A 15,261-nucleotide genomic window follows, 5' to 3' on the forward strand; every position below is an offset into this window, starting at 1 on the left:
CTACTCGAACAAATAGTAGCGAAGAGATACTTGTGTTACTCAATGTCGCGAACGTTGAGCAGGAGTAAAGTATCCCTGTGTTGCATTGATTCATGTTCTACGTCCAGATCAGGGCACGACGTAAGATAGAGAGAATAGCGAACTGCCGACAAACATTGCAAGCGTGGTGATGGAACAGTGAAGTGAAACCCTCTGGTTCTCAATCGACAATAACTCTGATGCTGAGGTTCAGTAGTTCTCACAACAGGGCTTAGCTCAGAGTTGAATGCTAGATGATATTTACAACGTTTGAGGGTTTACTTTTGTCTAATAGAATCACTTGTAGTATATGCCAGGAACCGTATATCTTCTGGGGGTAGTTTATGGATCAGGAACTACAACTCGTAAATGGCTGAATTATTATTATTATCATCATAATTTATTACAAATTTTTTAGTTGTACAGATGCCTCGCCCTCGGCGTAGCAGAATCGAAGCCCAAATCGCAAAGCGCGATACTAGGGGCGCCTCTTGAAAACCAGATTGCATCCATCCTATGACAGTCAGCACAAGTTATGAACAAGAAAATATGGCAAAAACCCAAAATAGTGAGCACTTACCATCGGAAATAGCGTAGCGAACACCCTAATCTCTTCCGACCTCGGCGTGGGATGATGTTCCCAATCGAGCTCTAGCGACGCTTTTCCAATCATACCTGCTAATGATAGCGGGACGTACTTTCTTGCGAGGCAGTCATGCGGCCCGGCACCAAAGACGAGCCAGTTCTTGGTCTTGGACTCGGCGTCTCCGGTTATCCAACGATCGGGATCGAAGACATCGGGGTTGGGGTAAGCCTCTGGGTCGTGCAGAGCTGGGTAGCAGGAAGGGATGATCATGGAGCCCTTGGGAACGGTGTAGTTGGGCGTTACGGGGAAGTCCTTTGTTGCAAGGTAGGGAACGAGGATGACGGGCGGCTTGTAGCGAAGGAGCTCCTTAATGACTGCGTTTGTGTAGGTGAGGGATTCTAACGTGGGGAGATCGAAGGGTTTGTTTCTATCACCACCCCGCGCGGCCAAATTTTCTTCCCGCAATCGGTTGAGTACGTCGGGCCGCTGGGCGAGGATCTGGAACAGCCAAGTTGTGGCACTGCTGGACGCATCCTGGGACGCAAAGAGGAAGGTGAAAAGCGTGTCTGAGATTTCCTCGTTCGTGAATTCCCGGATCATGTTCTTGGGTTTTTCTAAGTTGGTCTCCCCGGCGGCGACCCTCTCGCGATACCGATTGGACTCCATCATGTGGAGTACCCAATGGTCCACAATGCAGGTGGGTGTCGCACCTGTCGCCATGTTTGCCTTGCATCTAGCTGCACATTCGGCGAATACCCGATGGACAGCATCAGCCGTCCGCTTCCCTAGCCAGGTCTTGGTGAACGGGACGTACATCGCCAGAGGGATATTGACCAGATCGAGGGCATCGGTAGCAAGGTAGAAGTCATCGGCAATCTTCTTCACCTGATCATCGGATATGTAATCGCCGAAGAAGGTACGGCAGGAAAGTGCACAGTTGATCTCGCGGAACAGGGTCATGAATGCCATTGGCTTGCCCTGGTTCGCCTTCGTAGCGGTAACGAACCGGTTGTAGTAGTCATCCAGTACCTTCTCTTGGACCGGGAGGTAGGTGGCTATAGCCTTGCTGGTGAACAGAGGAACCAATCCTCTCCGGTACTCAGCATGGTCTCTACCCTGAAGAAATACCCATGCTTTGTGACCTATGATGTCTCTCGCAACCGGTACAAGGCATGGCTCGGCGTATGCAGGTGACTTGAAAACCTTATGGGCTAGATCGCGGTCGGAGGCGAGAACGACAAATCTGCAACGTGAGGTGTGAGTACCGTTGCTTACACTGATTGATCGAGTTCCAGCAAGATCATGACGAATGTGAATACACACCTGTGAAAGATGGATACACAACTGAGAGGTCCGCTCGCCCACTGTCTAAGATAGCCATCGAAAGTTGGATAAATCGCTTGGATGAACGGGCCCATGAGGGGGATCTTGAACGTAGGGCCAGGGAGGCCACCCTTTCGCTTGAGGTACAAGACTAGAGACGAAGTCAGCAGGGCGAAGGAGATCATGCTACCGACATTGCTGATTACCTTGGTCATACAGCACCAAACCAATCAGAAACGTCACGACGTATTGCCAGGCAGACCATTCTGCCAGAAAATCTGGTAGGGCACCTTGCAATTGGGAAGTCTTGTGGGCCCATGACTGCGACAGCTCAGGCTGCTTGCTGGATGTGTTGAAGATCTCAGTAGCCATCTTGGCGTCCATTGTGTTAGAGGCGCACTTCCCAACTTCTGGAAAATGCAAAAGGGGCACGGCAGGACTTTATTATAAGGAGATGAAATCGACCTTCTGGGCCGTGGGTGGATCTTATGCTGAAAGAATGATCGAACCAGAGGCAACATCCATGATTCTACCCTTCTAGCGCGGGCCAAAAGTAGGTGGTCTGTTCCCCTGACATAACGGGGAGAAGATCGAACGACTCGACCCACTCTCAGAACCAATTGGTTTACGAGTCCTGGGAAATTCCCTGGTGATGGCGTGAGTTTCGATATGAGGGGGATCGAATCCCAGTACATATATTACCCCATTAGGACTAGACTCCGAAAATCGAACATATACAGTCGGCGGGGTCTAGTCCTCTTTCGGTTACACTACTGTAGAATCCTTGTCAAATTATAGAGTCCACCAACCACGGGATGGTGATTGCCCAAGTGGCGTGCTCAGTAACAGTCTCTTCCTGCCTATGAGATTCCTGAGAATATCGCTAAGATACCTACTCGATGTTGCCGTTGCCTCCGACTCATCCATACTAACGAAATGCCCCTATTCGGCTTTCTGAAGCCCTTCATGTGATCGTCTCACTCTCTCTAATCGAAAGAATGTTGTTTTTGACGTACGCATATTGCTCTACGGTACATCATCAACAGCGACGTAGTGTTTAAAGCTTTGGACAATTTGGAAAGTGGAACCTTTTGAAGAACCAATTCCTCGATCATTTAGTACATATCGTGATATGTAAAAAAATTCGAGATGTCGATAAAAATAAATATAGCCCCAGGCGGCGGTCCACTTCAACAACCTACAATTCTATACCTAGATACTTATATATAGCTCAAAAAGAATGGAATGCTCGCATGACCTGACAAGGGCTCACCTAGATCGTCGCTCCTGTTTTGAAAATACGAAATCAGCAGCTGAATCAGAAGCTATGCCGGGTTAAGAACCAGCATGCGCTTAACAAAGCAGACAAGGATTGTTAAGCTTAAAAGTCGTGGCCACTCTAGAGCCATATGGCTGACGAGTAAGATCTAGAAGCAGCATCGAAGTCTGACGAATCCTATCGAGGTATATCTAACACTTAATATTATATTGCGGCTTGAACCATGGTAGTTATCCAGTCATTTATTATTGTAAACGAGGATCGGAGGTTGGAAGTTGACGGTAATCGACAGAAGCTCTAGATTGCGAACGTGTCTTCATAAACAGAAGATGCCTACTACAATATGCTTGTTTCTTGTAGGTTTGATATACCCTGTATGTTGCTATTCACAAAAAAATAGCTTCAAGATGCGACCATTGACCGAAGCGCTGAGAACAAAGATCCAGCTTAGATCAGATGTTTGTTATAGAGTACGAGTCTCATCGTACTTGGAGTAATAAGTCTCTATGCCGTGCATGCTTAAACAGAGATATATATGTAGATCCCGTCATAACGGGATCAACTACAAGCTAAGCCATAACATATATACTACGGACGACTCCAAAGAATTTCCTAAAACTAATATATTAAAGTAGCTGATTATATCATCTACCAAGTAAGCTACGGATGGCTTTTGAGAGAAAGAGATATCGCCTTTAATGTATTAGAAATTGAGGCTTGAGAACTCGATATACAGATTGTATCTCGGGTAAAAGTGGGGATGTAAGAGTTATTTATGGGCATTTTGTTCTCTTGGCGCGCGGCTCGACAGCACGTACCTTTTGGTACCTGAGTCTTCCGGCTGTCTCCACCTACACTTCCACTCAACTTCCCTTCCCCAAAATGCGCCAAACTCTTCGCCGATCCTGTACTGCATGTGCCAAATCCAAACATAGTTGCGACCTCCGCACACCACGCTGTTCTCGCTGTATCAAGCGCAATGTCCAGTGCAACTATGCGAATGAGCCTTTGACGGCGTTGCCGGCAGCTCCCGGGCGGGGAGATGGCGGATCACCAAGACCCCTCGATGGATCCGGCGCTTTAAACGCCTACAGACTTGGATCTCTCGATCCTTTCGATTCATACCCGCAGACGAGACTTCCCCGGGAACGCGTAGAACGTCTCATCTACAGCTGTACGTACAGCTTCATTCAACGTTGTAGATGACAGCTGGGCTTACCAAATTCAGTTATCCACAAGATCGCCTTTCAATATTATCCGCTCGACCTTAATCCAACGACAAATCCATTTCTTATCTCTTGGTGGCCGCTTGCTCTGGGCGACCCGGCACTATTTCATGTCTCGCTGCAGACAGCATGTCTCGATGAGGAGTTGTTGGCCCAGAAGGGCTTTCAAGCATCGGAACTTCTCATGGCCGATTCTGTCTCATTGCTCAGGCGCAAAGTTGAAGATACATCGCTGGCGGTACAAGATGGAACCATGAACTCTGTAATCACCTTGGCAGCTATTGAAGTGAGATACCGTCCCGGACTATCTTATCTCTTAAGTCTCATCTTCTCAATTGATTACTGATAACACACCACTTTCAGTTTGGTAAAGGCAATATCAACGTCAGTCAAATGCATGTTGACGGAGCAATAAGACTAGTCAACATGCGAGGGGGTATCAGTTCAGTGAGGCAAACTAGCCCGCTTACCGCGAGGATGATTAGCTGGTAAGTACCTCCTTGTTCACCTTGAGTGTGTATTATTTACATGCATCATAGGGTATCGATGATCGTAATGGGCCACCCTCAATTCGAGACCCAAGATGATGTCGGAATTGGAGACGGCATACCGCCGATTCCAGAATGGCAGTTGGACCCCACCACCCATTATGATGATTCGTCGGAGCTCATCGGTATGAATGTTGATTATGCAGTCAGGAATGTCTTCATCCGTCTTCGTAGTGCCTTCCAGCAGGCGCAGCGGATCAATTTTCCAACCACAAGACTTCATGACCTCACTTGCTTTGTCATACACCGACTTCTACTTACAGCACCGGGCACGGAAAGCCCTCAGTCGTCATCGATCACCGAATGCATTCGCTACGCAATCATCCTCTACATGTTTATCATTCATGGGCCAACGTATTACTCACATGCCGCCATGATGAATAGCATTGTCATCCGATTCATAGACCACCTCATGCAACTCGAATCGACTCCTCGTGTGTATGGTTCGCTTGATGCTTGGCTTCTTGCAATCGGCATGGTAGCCTCAACCGGTACACCCGATTATCAGTGGTTTGTGGAGAAAGCGCAGACCATGGTTGTTTCTCTACAGCTGAGTAATTGGGATGATGTTCTCGTCCACATCAAGTGTATCCTGTGGATGGAGACACTGCAGGGCGAAGATATTTTTCGACCTCACTGGGACTCTATTTTCAGTACCATGAGTCATCCCGGCACCTGCACTTCACCAGGTAGCGCTGGAGGAGAGCTTTTGTGTATCTCGCCTACTAGCTTGGTACCGAACAAGCCAGAACCGGTCAGTGCAAACGGAAGGTCATGGGACATGGATGTGACATTGCCTTGATGACTATAACAAAGAGCTGCAGAAAACATCATTGAAAGCTATGGAACCCTCGAAAGTGCCAACCACTCAACGTGCAAAGTTGAAGTTCGGAGTCATGCATGGCATAGGCATACTGGCCACGTGGATAGTTGCGTTAGCTTGCACGAGGACACCTTTATTCGTACAACCCTTTTACGGTCTTTAATCAATACGTCACGACGAGTCCAACCTCCTACTATTGACAGTGTTCAACTACTGCTGTTATACAGCATTAGGATCTTCTGCTCAAGAGGTTCTGGGGACCAGCGGCAACCCAATCAGTATTGTACCTGCTGATTGGCTCGAAGCACCGGCAGTGCCAATATCAACGGCATTGAGCTACGGTAACAGATTCGGAGACTCGATAGTGTATCCTTTTGATAGGATAGCCTTGCTCGAATGAATGGTACTGACGACATCACTGACGCATTTGATACTGGGGTAGAAGAGCTAACGTTTGAATTTTAGAAAGTAGGGGGTGCGAGGCCACCAAGGAAGCATTTGAACCCAAATGACGGCGGTATGTGTGATGCGCCCAGTGGAACTAGGCTTTGCACTGCCTCGACCACGAAGATGTGCAAGAGCTTAGCATCAAAAAAGCATGCAACACCCCTGAAGTTAGAACCTGAGAGGCCCACCTTTCTATGAGTCGTAAACTGATTAACGTCCTTTGAACTTCCCAATTCAAAGACAAGACAAGGAATGTCAGATGGACTGTGATCCGGGGGATGCGGCGCAATTTTGGTTTTGCTAATTCCGGGCTTAAGTATTCAGCTAGCGTAGCATAGATCATGACAATTTCTGATAGGACTTTAAGGCATGTACGACGAGATTTATTGCGCAAGACCACAATACCTGCTTGATCATCTAGAGATTATCTAAGCTAAGGGGGCACTTCTAAGCATAGGTTCTTGGTTGCCAGATGTTGTATTGCATCTGCCGCTTTGGGTATATCTTCTACCTTGATAGTACATGTAGGGTGTCACGGCACTTCGCTTTTATAGGAAAGTGCATCCTCAATATCTGTAACTAGAGACTCCGTTGGTCTAAGCTTGGGGAACTTGAAAAATTTAGCCTGATCTTTTTGTAAAATTCCTCCGGCTACTCAGCCTAAATGGATATGCTTCTCAAAATTCAGGGGTAGGGGGATCATAAAAAAATCAAAGATTATGGTCGGTCATTTAGGCAATCAGTCGGTTAGTTAGGCCCGGGCAGCCGTCTATTTATTTTTTTCTACCTGTTCTACTGCAGTAACTAGCGAAGGCCGGATCCCAACTCGGGCGTGAAATAAAGAATTAAAAAAGAAAATTAATGCTGGAACCAGGGAAGAGTGGAACGGCTTACACTTGGTGTATTACAGATATCTAGGACTCCTGTGAGCAATCATCGGCTTTAATTGCGTGGATTGGATATAAGAAGGATAGATGAACATTAATTACCCACTGCTATGTAGGAGAGATAACTAGCACTCAAGCAGACAACAGCACCCGGGTCCAATGTATGAGACATATCATTAGGTTCTGATCAAATGGCGCTCTATCATAGTGAGCCATACTTTGGAGCTGACCATTCGAGTAGCATTTCGGTTTCTTGATATTTACAGAGTACTGTAACACTATTAACATATTCTACAACAGATACATTGTGCACCGAGGTCCATGGAGGCACATTTATTCTACGTATTGGTAGCTACTGCAGGCCAAACACCATGGCCGCATTTACCACTGGCCAGGTGTACTGGTAGAGAGCTTGAAGCTGCAGTCCAGCCTTTGCAGCCAGCTCCTCCCACTGCCGCTGAGTCCACTCCTTCGACCCAAGAGCACTCATAATGCAGATATCCGTTCCGGTTTCTGCCCACCGCGCCCCAGAGAGCCTGGGAACACACGGTGGCGGTATTCCGGAGTGTGCTGGACAAGGGCAGTGCCAAGAAGTAGCAGAGGAGGCGGTCTATTCTTATATAGGCTTGTTAGTTTTCCGTTGCAAACATCTTCTCTATGCTCACTACGGTGGCTATTTCTTGCATTGTTATGAAATGCTGGGTGTTAGTCAGGGAACTTGCATAAGAGCAAAGGCTGGCTCATTTCCCCTGTGCATTGTGGACAGTGTCAAAATTTCACAACAGAAGTGCTGTACACATGATATAGATGTTCGAGAACGTAATTTATTGGAAATCAATCTGGCGTTCACTGTCCATATAAACCCCAAGCTTTCAAATAGGAATATAACAATTCAACTTTCCTCTGAATCAGAACCCGGCACAAAAGCCGACCAAGTATTCAGCAAATTCCAGTCCAGATCAGGATATTCAACCTGCAGGGACCACTCAGCCTCTATGAAGTCAGAAGTAAGATTATAATGGCTGTGATGCATCGCACACACTTGGCTTACATCAAAATCAGACTATCCCTCGCCTTCCCCCGTTTCGTTGACGTCTGGATAGACTATATAATCACATGACGCGAGGCCAGTATAAATTAAGGTCAACGTATAGCAGCACTCAATCCCCCAGATCAGTAACTAGTAGAGCTCTTGGTCAAAACCCCAGGCGTAGTGTTCATTAAATTCTTAATCTCCGATGGTTAATTAATTCAGTGACGGCTTTACTAAAACAACTGGTATAGCAGTTGTTGACTCCCCCATTACATTAGACTAGTATCTCTATTTATAATAAATATATATTTCTTCTATCTTACCACCGTACCTGGTTATATGAACTCTGAATTACGCCAAAACCACGTTTTCCGAATAAATAATGGACCCAAAGACTAGCTTCTAATCAACTAGGCCAAAGACAAAGGCATTTCATTTGACGTTGAATTTATATCGAAAATAAACGCGATTAATAGATATGAATACCAGAGCATATGTAAATAACAGTAAGTTTCCATGATGAAGCATCATTTTTATGCAGCCTATTCAGGAAAGGTTTAGAAAAATCTTGTAAATGCGGGTGAGCGAGGGTCATAACGCGTGACCCTCGAGCAAACCCTCTGAGGGTAGAGGGTCGGGTTGAGGGTCATGGCGACGTCTAGTTATATTATACGTGTATTTGATTGAAACTATGTGCATATGATCCATTAGTCCTTTCCACCTCTGCGTTGAGTTATGATTTCTAGATCATTAAGCCGGCCATACTTTGCAAACCACAAATCGGAGATGTAGTTATTTCTGGGCAACCAGGACCCCTGATCCGCTGCCTTAGGCATGTTCTTATCCGCCTTTGTGATGTAAGTCGAACTTAAATCCAATACTCTTCGCGGTTGGAGCTTCAGTCGGTCTGGGACCCGGGGCACAGCTGCCGTTGCATCTTTTGATGACAAGTGTTTTATGAGCCGAGTGCTGAATGCTGCACTCGCATCTACTCCCAACGTCCAGGATGCATTTGTGTAACCAATAAAGAAAAACGCATTCGGTACATCCTGTAACATGATGCCTCTCCAGAGATATTTCTCTGCCAAGATACAGGGTTCTTTGTTGATTTCAAGTTTTACACCCCCTGCCAGTTGTAGCTTAAGACCTGTTGCTGTGATGATTATATCTGCGTCAAGGAACTCTCCAGATTTTAGTTTGATTCCTGATGAGGTAACAGCTTCAATACTGTCTGTTTTAATGTCCACCTTTCCCGTATACAAGGCTCGATAGAAGTCTCCATCTGGTGAAACACAGAGGCGTTGGTCCCATGGAGCATAGCGAGGGCTGAAATGAGGATCATGGGAAATGTTGTCTGGAAGTTCCTTGATCATTCGCCAGCGGAGAAGCCACCCCGAGAACTGGGGAAAGCTTTGACAGAAAAGGAAGAACAGTCGATGTGGAAGGAACCAGCTCAGACGATGGTAGCTCTGTGCGATGGTCCGTGGAAGAAGGTAGTCTATCCATGTCTTTTTGATCTCGGCGTTGGGAACGCTAAGAATATAGGTCGGACTGCGCTGGAGCATGGTAACGCGCTCTGCCGTCTCGGCAAGTTTGGGAATGAGAGTTACAGCCGTGGCACCACTGCCAATGACAACAATCTTCTGGTCCGTGTAGTTGACCTCTTTAGGCCAGAACTGAGGGTGGATCAATGTCCCAGTGAACTGGTCCATACCGGGAATATCCGCAGGTAACGGTTGATTGTAGTCATAGTATCCCGTGCCAAATGCCACAAAAGTAGCTGTGTACAACTTCTCCAGTCCAGCATGTTCAACTATCAATGTCCATTTCTGCTTTGTATCTGACCATGCCGCTTGGGTAACTCGATGCTGAAAATGGATATGTTGATCAATACCAAATTGTGCAGCAGCCTCTTTGATGTATGTTGCAATTGCTTTCCCCTCGGCGATGGGGCGGCTCTGATTCCATGGATACCATGAGAATCCATAGGTAATGAGGTCTGAGTCGGACCGAATGCCTGGATATTGAAATAGATCCCATGTCCCACCCATTGCCTCCCGCTCCTCGAGAATAATGTATGAATAGTTTGGCAATTCGGTTTGCACATGGTACGCTACATTGATCCCGGAGATCCCTGCGCCGATGATGATAATGTCGTGGTTGAATTCCATAGCTGTGAAGTTGAATAGGCAGATAGAATAGTTAGCAAATTACATCTCCCCATCAGAGAATATATATACTACTAGGTTGCTAGGTCCCGCCCACCCACAAATGGAAGCAAGTATATGGCATGGCCCAACTGATACAAGCTGCTAATGCCTGTTCATTTCGAGTTGACCTGGGTAGGTCAACTCGAAATGAACAGAGACCGATACATACGGAGACCTGTTCGAGCTAGGATTAGGGTTACATTCAGTATTGGATAACGATATATACAATACGGCAGTAATATTACCAGTACAATACCCAGATTTATCCGTATTACCGTATCTTAAAGCATCCTTGGTCTTTTTGTCTTGTGAGTCACTAATAAAATAAGACCTGGCGAATGGATTAATCTAATCATTTTATTTCTTCTTTGCCCATCTCAGCAACCCCTCTATTCCTTTCTTTGTTTATTTCGCCCGCTGACCTGTTCGCTTCCTACCGTGGGAGGGTCCATGGTTGTTCGTCTCTTAAGAAGCCCCCGCCGTACAAGACTTTGCTCAGTGCCTCGGAGACCCATTTGCAGGATGTCCACCAACCCGCCAGCCACCGGAGCTGGTATAGACCAAAATGCCAATAACAAGGCAGCGGTGAAGGCAAAGCGAGAGGGTAAGTTGAAAACGTCTTGTCTGATTAAACAACCTGACCATCCTCTCTCTCGCAGCGGACAAGGAGCGCCAGAAAGCCGAAAAAGCGAAGAAATTCGCGGAGAAAGAAGCTAAAAAAAAAGTGCTGCTGCTGCCACTGCATCGGCAAAGCCTAAAGACACCGCGGAAGACCATCAGCTGAAGAAGACATTGCCGCAGTACACCGAAGAGACGCCTAAAGGAAAGAAGAAAAGTGAGATATTCCAAATTCCGGAAAGATGTCCGCTGATTCTGGTGCCATTCTAGTCCTCAAGCCCCTCGACGGACCGTTTCATTCAGCGTATATTCCCAAAGTTGTCGAGTCGGCGTGGAATGATTGGTGGGAGGCGGAAGGCTTTTTCCAGCCTGAATTCATCGGCGAAGAACAAAAGCCGAAGCCGGAGGGAACCTATGTCATTCCGATCCCTCCTCCTAATGTGACGGGTGCTTTGCATTGCGGACATGCGTTGGGAACAGCATTGCAGGACTGCTTGATCCGGTGGCATCGGATGAAGGGGCATACTACATTATACCTGCCCGGATGTGATCATGCTAGTATTTCAACCCAGAGCGTGATTGAAAATATGCTGTGGAGGAGAGAGCGAAAGACGAGACATGATCTTGGACGGGAGCAGTTCACTAATAGAGCGTTGGAATGGAAAGAGGAGTACGTTTTCCCCGGTCGCTCGTGTGCATGCGATCTAAAAGCAAGATGATTTGTTGTTTCCTAATGCCTCGAAACCATCACTTTTGTGGAGCTGCTGACAATGCGGAATCTCATAGATACCATTCCAAGATTAATGCCGTTCTCAAAAGGCTAGGAGGCTCGTTTGACTGGACCCGCGAGGCCTTCACAATGGATGACAATTTATCGGCTGCCGTGACCGAATGCTTCGTTCGTCTACACGAAGAAGGTTATATCTATCGATCGAGTCGCCTGGTAAATTGGTGTGTACAGTTTAATACTGCAATATCGAATCTGGAAGTGGACAGCAAGGAGCTGAAAGGACGGACATTGCTGGAAGTTCCAGGCTACGAGCGCCCAGTGGAATTTGGAGTTCTCACTTATTTCCAGTATCGGGTGCAGGGGAGTCAGGAAACAATTGAAATTGCGACAACCCGACCGGAGACCTTGCTAGGCGATACAGCAGTGGCTGTTCATCCTGATGATCCTCGTTATAGCAATTTGGTTGGCAAGAAGATTCAGCATCCTATCGTGGACCGACTACTCCCAATCATCGCAGATTCCTACGTGGATCCGGAATTTGGCACTGGAGCAGTTAAGATTACCCCTGCGCATGATGCGAACGATTATGCCATTGGCAAGCGCCACAATCTTCCATTTATTAACATTCTTAATGACGACGGAACTATGAATTCCAACGCCGGAAAATACGCGGGACGCAAACGTTTTGATGTTCGGTACGCTGTGGTGGAGGAATTGAAAGAATTAGGGCTCTTTGTAAAGAAAGAGAGCAATCCTATGAAAGTGCCACTATGCTCTAAATCGAAGGATGTTATTGAACCCTTAATGAAGCCACAGTGGTGGATGAGAATGAGGGAGCTAGCCGATGACGCCGTGAAAGTGGTTCAGGATGGAGAGATCATAATCCAGCCAGAAGCAGCAAGGGACAACTATTTTCGATGGCTAGAAAACATTACAGATTGGTGTTTGTCTCGCCAGCTGTGGTGGGGCCACCAAATACCTGCTTATTTCGTTGACATAGAAGGTCAACTACCAGATGAAACAAACGATAACCTTTGGGTTGCCGGCCGAACGGAGGAGGAAGCTCGCCAGAAAGCAGAGGCAAGATTTCCTAATCAACGCTTCACCCTCCGAAGGGATCCAGATGTTCTGGATACTTGGTTCTCGTCGGGTCTCTGGCCATTTTCAACACTAGGATGGCCGCGGCAAACCCATGATCTTGACAACCTCTTTCCAACATCATTGTTGGAGACTGGATGGGATATTCTGTTTTTCTGGGTAGCACGGATGATCATGCTAAGTTTAAAGCTCACTGGCAAAGTGCCGTTTAAAGAGGTTTACTGTCATTCCCTCATCCGTGACTCTGAGGGCCGAAAGATGTCGAAGTCGCTCGGTAATGTGATTGATCCTGTCGACGTCATGGAGGGTATTAGCCTCCAGAAACTGCACGATAAACTTCAGCAGGGAAACCTAGATCCCCGGGAGCTGGGTGTGGCCATGAAGTATCAAAAAGCAGCCTTCCCAAATGGAATTCCCGAGTGTGGAGCTGATGCCTTGCGATTCTCCCTAATCCAGTATACCACAGGGGGTAAGAATAACACCTCCTTCCATGCTTCAAACAGTACTAAATCTCACACTATATGACAGGCGGCGATATATCTTTCGATGTTAAGGTTATGGCCGGGTACAGGAGATTCTGTAACAAGATCTATCAGGCAGCCAAATTCGTGCTGGGCAAAATCGGAGACCAGTATACACCTCCATCAACTTTGGATAAGACGGGAGACGAATCGCTGGGCGAGCGGTGGATGCTACATAAACTCAATACCGCTTCACAAAATATTGACCGAGCTCTGAGCGAGAAGGAGTTCTCCCGCGCGGCACAGATTGTCTATCAGTATTGGTATGATAATTTGTGCGACGTGTTCATTGTCAGTAGTTGCTTTACAAAATCATTGGTCACCGGTTAACAGAGAAAATCAGGAATACTCCAAATTTCTTATCCAGCATGGTTCGGAAAAGGAAGCGCGATCCGCTCTCAATACACTTTACAATGCCTTAGAAGCAGGTCTTCGAATGATTCATCCTTTTATGCCATTTATCAGTGAGGAGCTGTGGCAGCGCCTGCCCAGAAGACCTGACGATTCTACTCCGTCCATCGTCATTGCATCATACCCCAAATATAATGCGTCCCTCGCAGATGATACTTCCGAGGGTGCATTCGAGACTGTAGTAAAATCAGTCAAGGGAATCCGCTCACTGATAGCTGGATATGGTATTCAGGACAACGCTAAAGGCAAGTTTATTCCTCCAGACTATTGTTTCCAGTTAATCCTAATACATGGACCTACAGTATTCATCCATGCAACAGACGCTCACTCCTATGAGCTTATTAGTAGTGAAGCTGGGAGCATCAAGTCACTGGCCGGAAAGGGTCTTGCTGCTGTGCAAGTCATTGGTCCCAACGAACAGCCTCCTGTAGGATGTGCTGTTTACGTGAGCTCAGCATCTACAGCGGTATTTCTGGAAATCAATGGACGCATTAGTATCACTGACGCTGTGGATAAGGCTCGGAAGCAGTTGGGGAGGATTACCGATACGTTATCACGACAACGGCGTGCCATTGAGGCAGAGGGGTGGGCAGAGAAGGCCGAGGAAGCAGTCAAGGCAAGCGAGCTGAAAAAGCTTAGGGATTTGGAAGTCGAGTACCAGAACGTGACTGCGACGATTGAACAGTTGGAGAAACTCACCATTCGCAATTAGGTAGAGAACAGCGGAAGGTGAGATGGATCGTGTACGTAAAACCGGGGATGCAGTGTACTAGCCTAGTACCTAGGTGCCACGCAATGTGATTGTCTGTAACTACCTCGGCGGTTTGCCCATCTGACATTCGCTACTAATGAACACTCAGTAAACTAGCTCAATACGGCAACAGATAGTTTTCAAAACCCATGACTGGCTAGAGGTAATACCTCTATTTACATGTCTACATATATATACTCCCTTGACAGAAACCATGCATCCTCCCCTCACCACTCATTCCGTCATCTTCCCTACGTCCAATTTTCAACCCAAACACCCCATAAAGAAAGATGTCTCGACAAGAGCACCTCATCGATTTCACTCCCTACCCCTGGTGCCAACAAATCATATCCTCCCCGTCCTGGCACCCCCAAACCACCCGCTCAACCTCCACCAACCGCCTCTTTACCGAAACCCTCTGGACCGACGTGACCATCCGCGCCCACGCTTCCTTCTACAAACCCCCAACCGCAAGTCCGCCCACCGAAACAGGCGGCGAGGTGCGCCTCCTCGTTTCCCTCGGCGCCGGACTAGACGGCCACCCCGGTTACTGTCACGGCGGGATACTAGCCCTCATTTTCGACGATACGATTCATGAATTGGTGGAGAAGGAATTGAAGGAGGCGGCTGTTACGGCTACGCTGAATGTTTCTTATCGCAGGCCTGTTGCGACTCCCGCGGTTGTTTTGTGTCGGGTTTGGTCCGAGAAGGGGCCGGTGGGGAGGAAGTGGGTGGTTAGGGCTACTATTGAA

At 47.2% G+C, this 15,261-nt stretch overlaps 5 protein-coding genes across 5 annotated transcripts; 3 read left to right on the forward strand and 2 right to left on the reverse strand.

Moving 5' to 3' along the window:
* Positions 1 to 401: 401 nt before the first annotated feature.
* On the reverse strand, positions 402 to 2,313 carry ANOM_004780 (cytochrome P450 61). The gene is made up of 4 exons (XM_015550037.1): positions 2,134 to 2,313; positions 1,928 to 2,078; positions 599 to 1,847; positions 402 to 532 (listed from the first exon to the last, which is right to left on the reverse strand). Exons 1-4 carry the CDS (start codon positions 2,309 to 2,311, stop codon positions 497 to 499), a joined length of 1,614 nt encoding a protein of 537 aa, XP_015407698.1. The 5' UTR covers positions 2,312 to 2,313; the 3' UTR covers positions 402 to 496.
* A 1,775-nt stretch (positions 2,314 to 4,088) lies between these two features.
* ANOM_004781 (Zn(II)2Cys6 transcription factor) lies at positions 4,089 to 5,782 on the forward strand (the record flags this gene model as incomplete). Its single annotated transcript, XM_015550038.1, has 4 exons — positions 4,089 to 4,380; positions 4,435 to 4,718; positions 4,796 to 4,920; positions 4,972 to 5,782. The coding sequence occupies 4 exons, from the start codon at positions 4,089 to 4,091 to the stop codon at positions 5,780 to 5,782; spliced, it is 1,512 nt and encodes a 503-aa protein (XP_015407699.1).
* A 3,095-nt stretch (positions 5,783 to 8,877) lies between these two features.
* ANOM_004782 (flavin-containing monooxygenase) lies at positions 8,878 to 10,341 on the reverse strand (the record flags this gene model as incomplete). The annotated part of the gene is made up of 1 exon (XM_015550039.1): positions 8,878 to 10,341. One exon carries the CDS (start codon positions 10,339 to 10,341, stop codon positions 8,878 to 8,880), a length of 1,464 nt encoding a protein of 487 aa, XP_015407700.1.
* An 899-nt stretch (positions 10,342 to 11,240) lies between these two features.
* On the forward strand, positions 11,241 to 14,470 carry ANOM_004783 (valyl-tRNA synthetase; the record flags this gene model as incomplete). Its single annotated transcript, XM_015550040.1, has 4 exons — positions 11,241 to 11,668; positions 11,785 to 13,295; positions 13,355 to 13,638; positions 13,691 to 14,470. The coding sequence occupies 4 exons, from the start codon at positions 11,241 to 11,243 to the stop codon at positions 14,468 to 14,470; spliced, it is 3,003 nt and encodes a 1,000-aa protein (XP_015407701.1).
* Positions 14,471 to 14,799: 329 nt separating this feature from the next.
* Positions 14,800 to 15,189, forward strand: ANOM_004784 (thioesterase family protein; the record flags this gene model as incomplete). Its single annotated transcript, XM_015550041.1, has 1 exon — positions 14,800 to 15,189. A coding segment is annotated over one exon (390 nt), but the record flags the coding sequence as incomplete, so codon positions are not given.
* Positions 15,190 to 15,261: the final 72 nt, after the last annotated feature.

Source organism: Aspergillus nomiae (assembly GCF_001204775.2).
Source record: "Aspergillus nomiae NRRL 13137 chromosome Unknown contig00103, whole genome shotgun sequence".
NCBI lineage: Eukaryota > Fungi > Ascomycota > Eurotiomycetes > Eurotiales > Aspergillaceae > Aspergillus > Aspergillus nomiae.

Coding starts and splice junctions, on each gene's coding strand:
- ANOM_004780 (XM_015550037.1), bottom strand. CDS start 2,311: ATGGACGCCAAGATGGCTACTGAGATCTTCAACACATCCAGCAAGCAG. Junction 1,848..1,927: donor TGTGTATCCATCTTTCACAG/GTGTGTATTCAC, acceptor CTCACGTTGCAG/ATTTGTCGTTCTCGCCTCCG. Junction 533..598: donor TCGCTACGCTATTTCCGATG/GTAAGTGCTCAC, acceptor TGACTGTCATAG/GATGGATGCAATCTGGTTTT.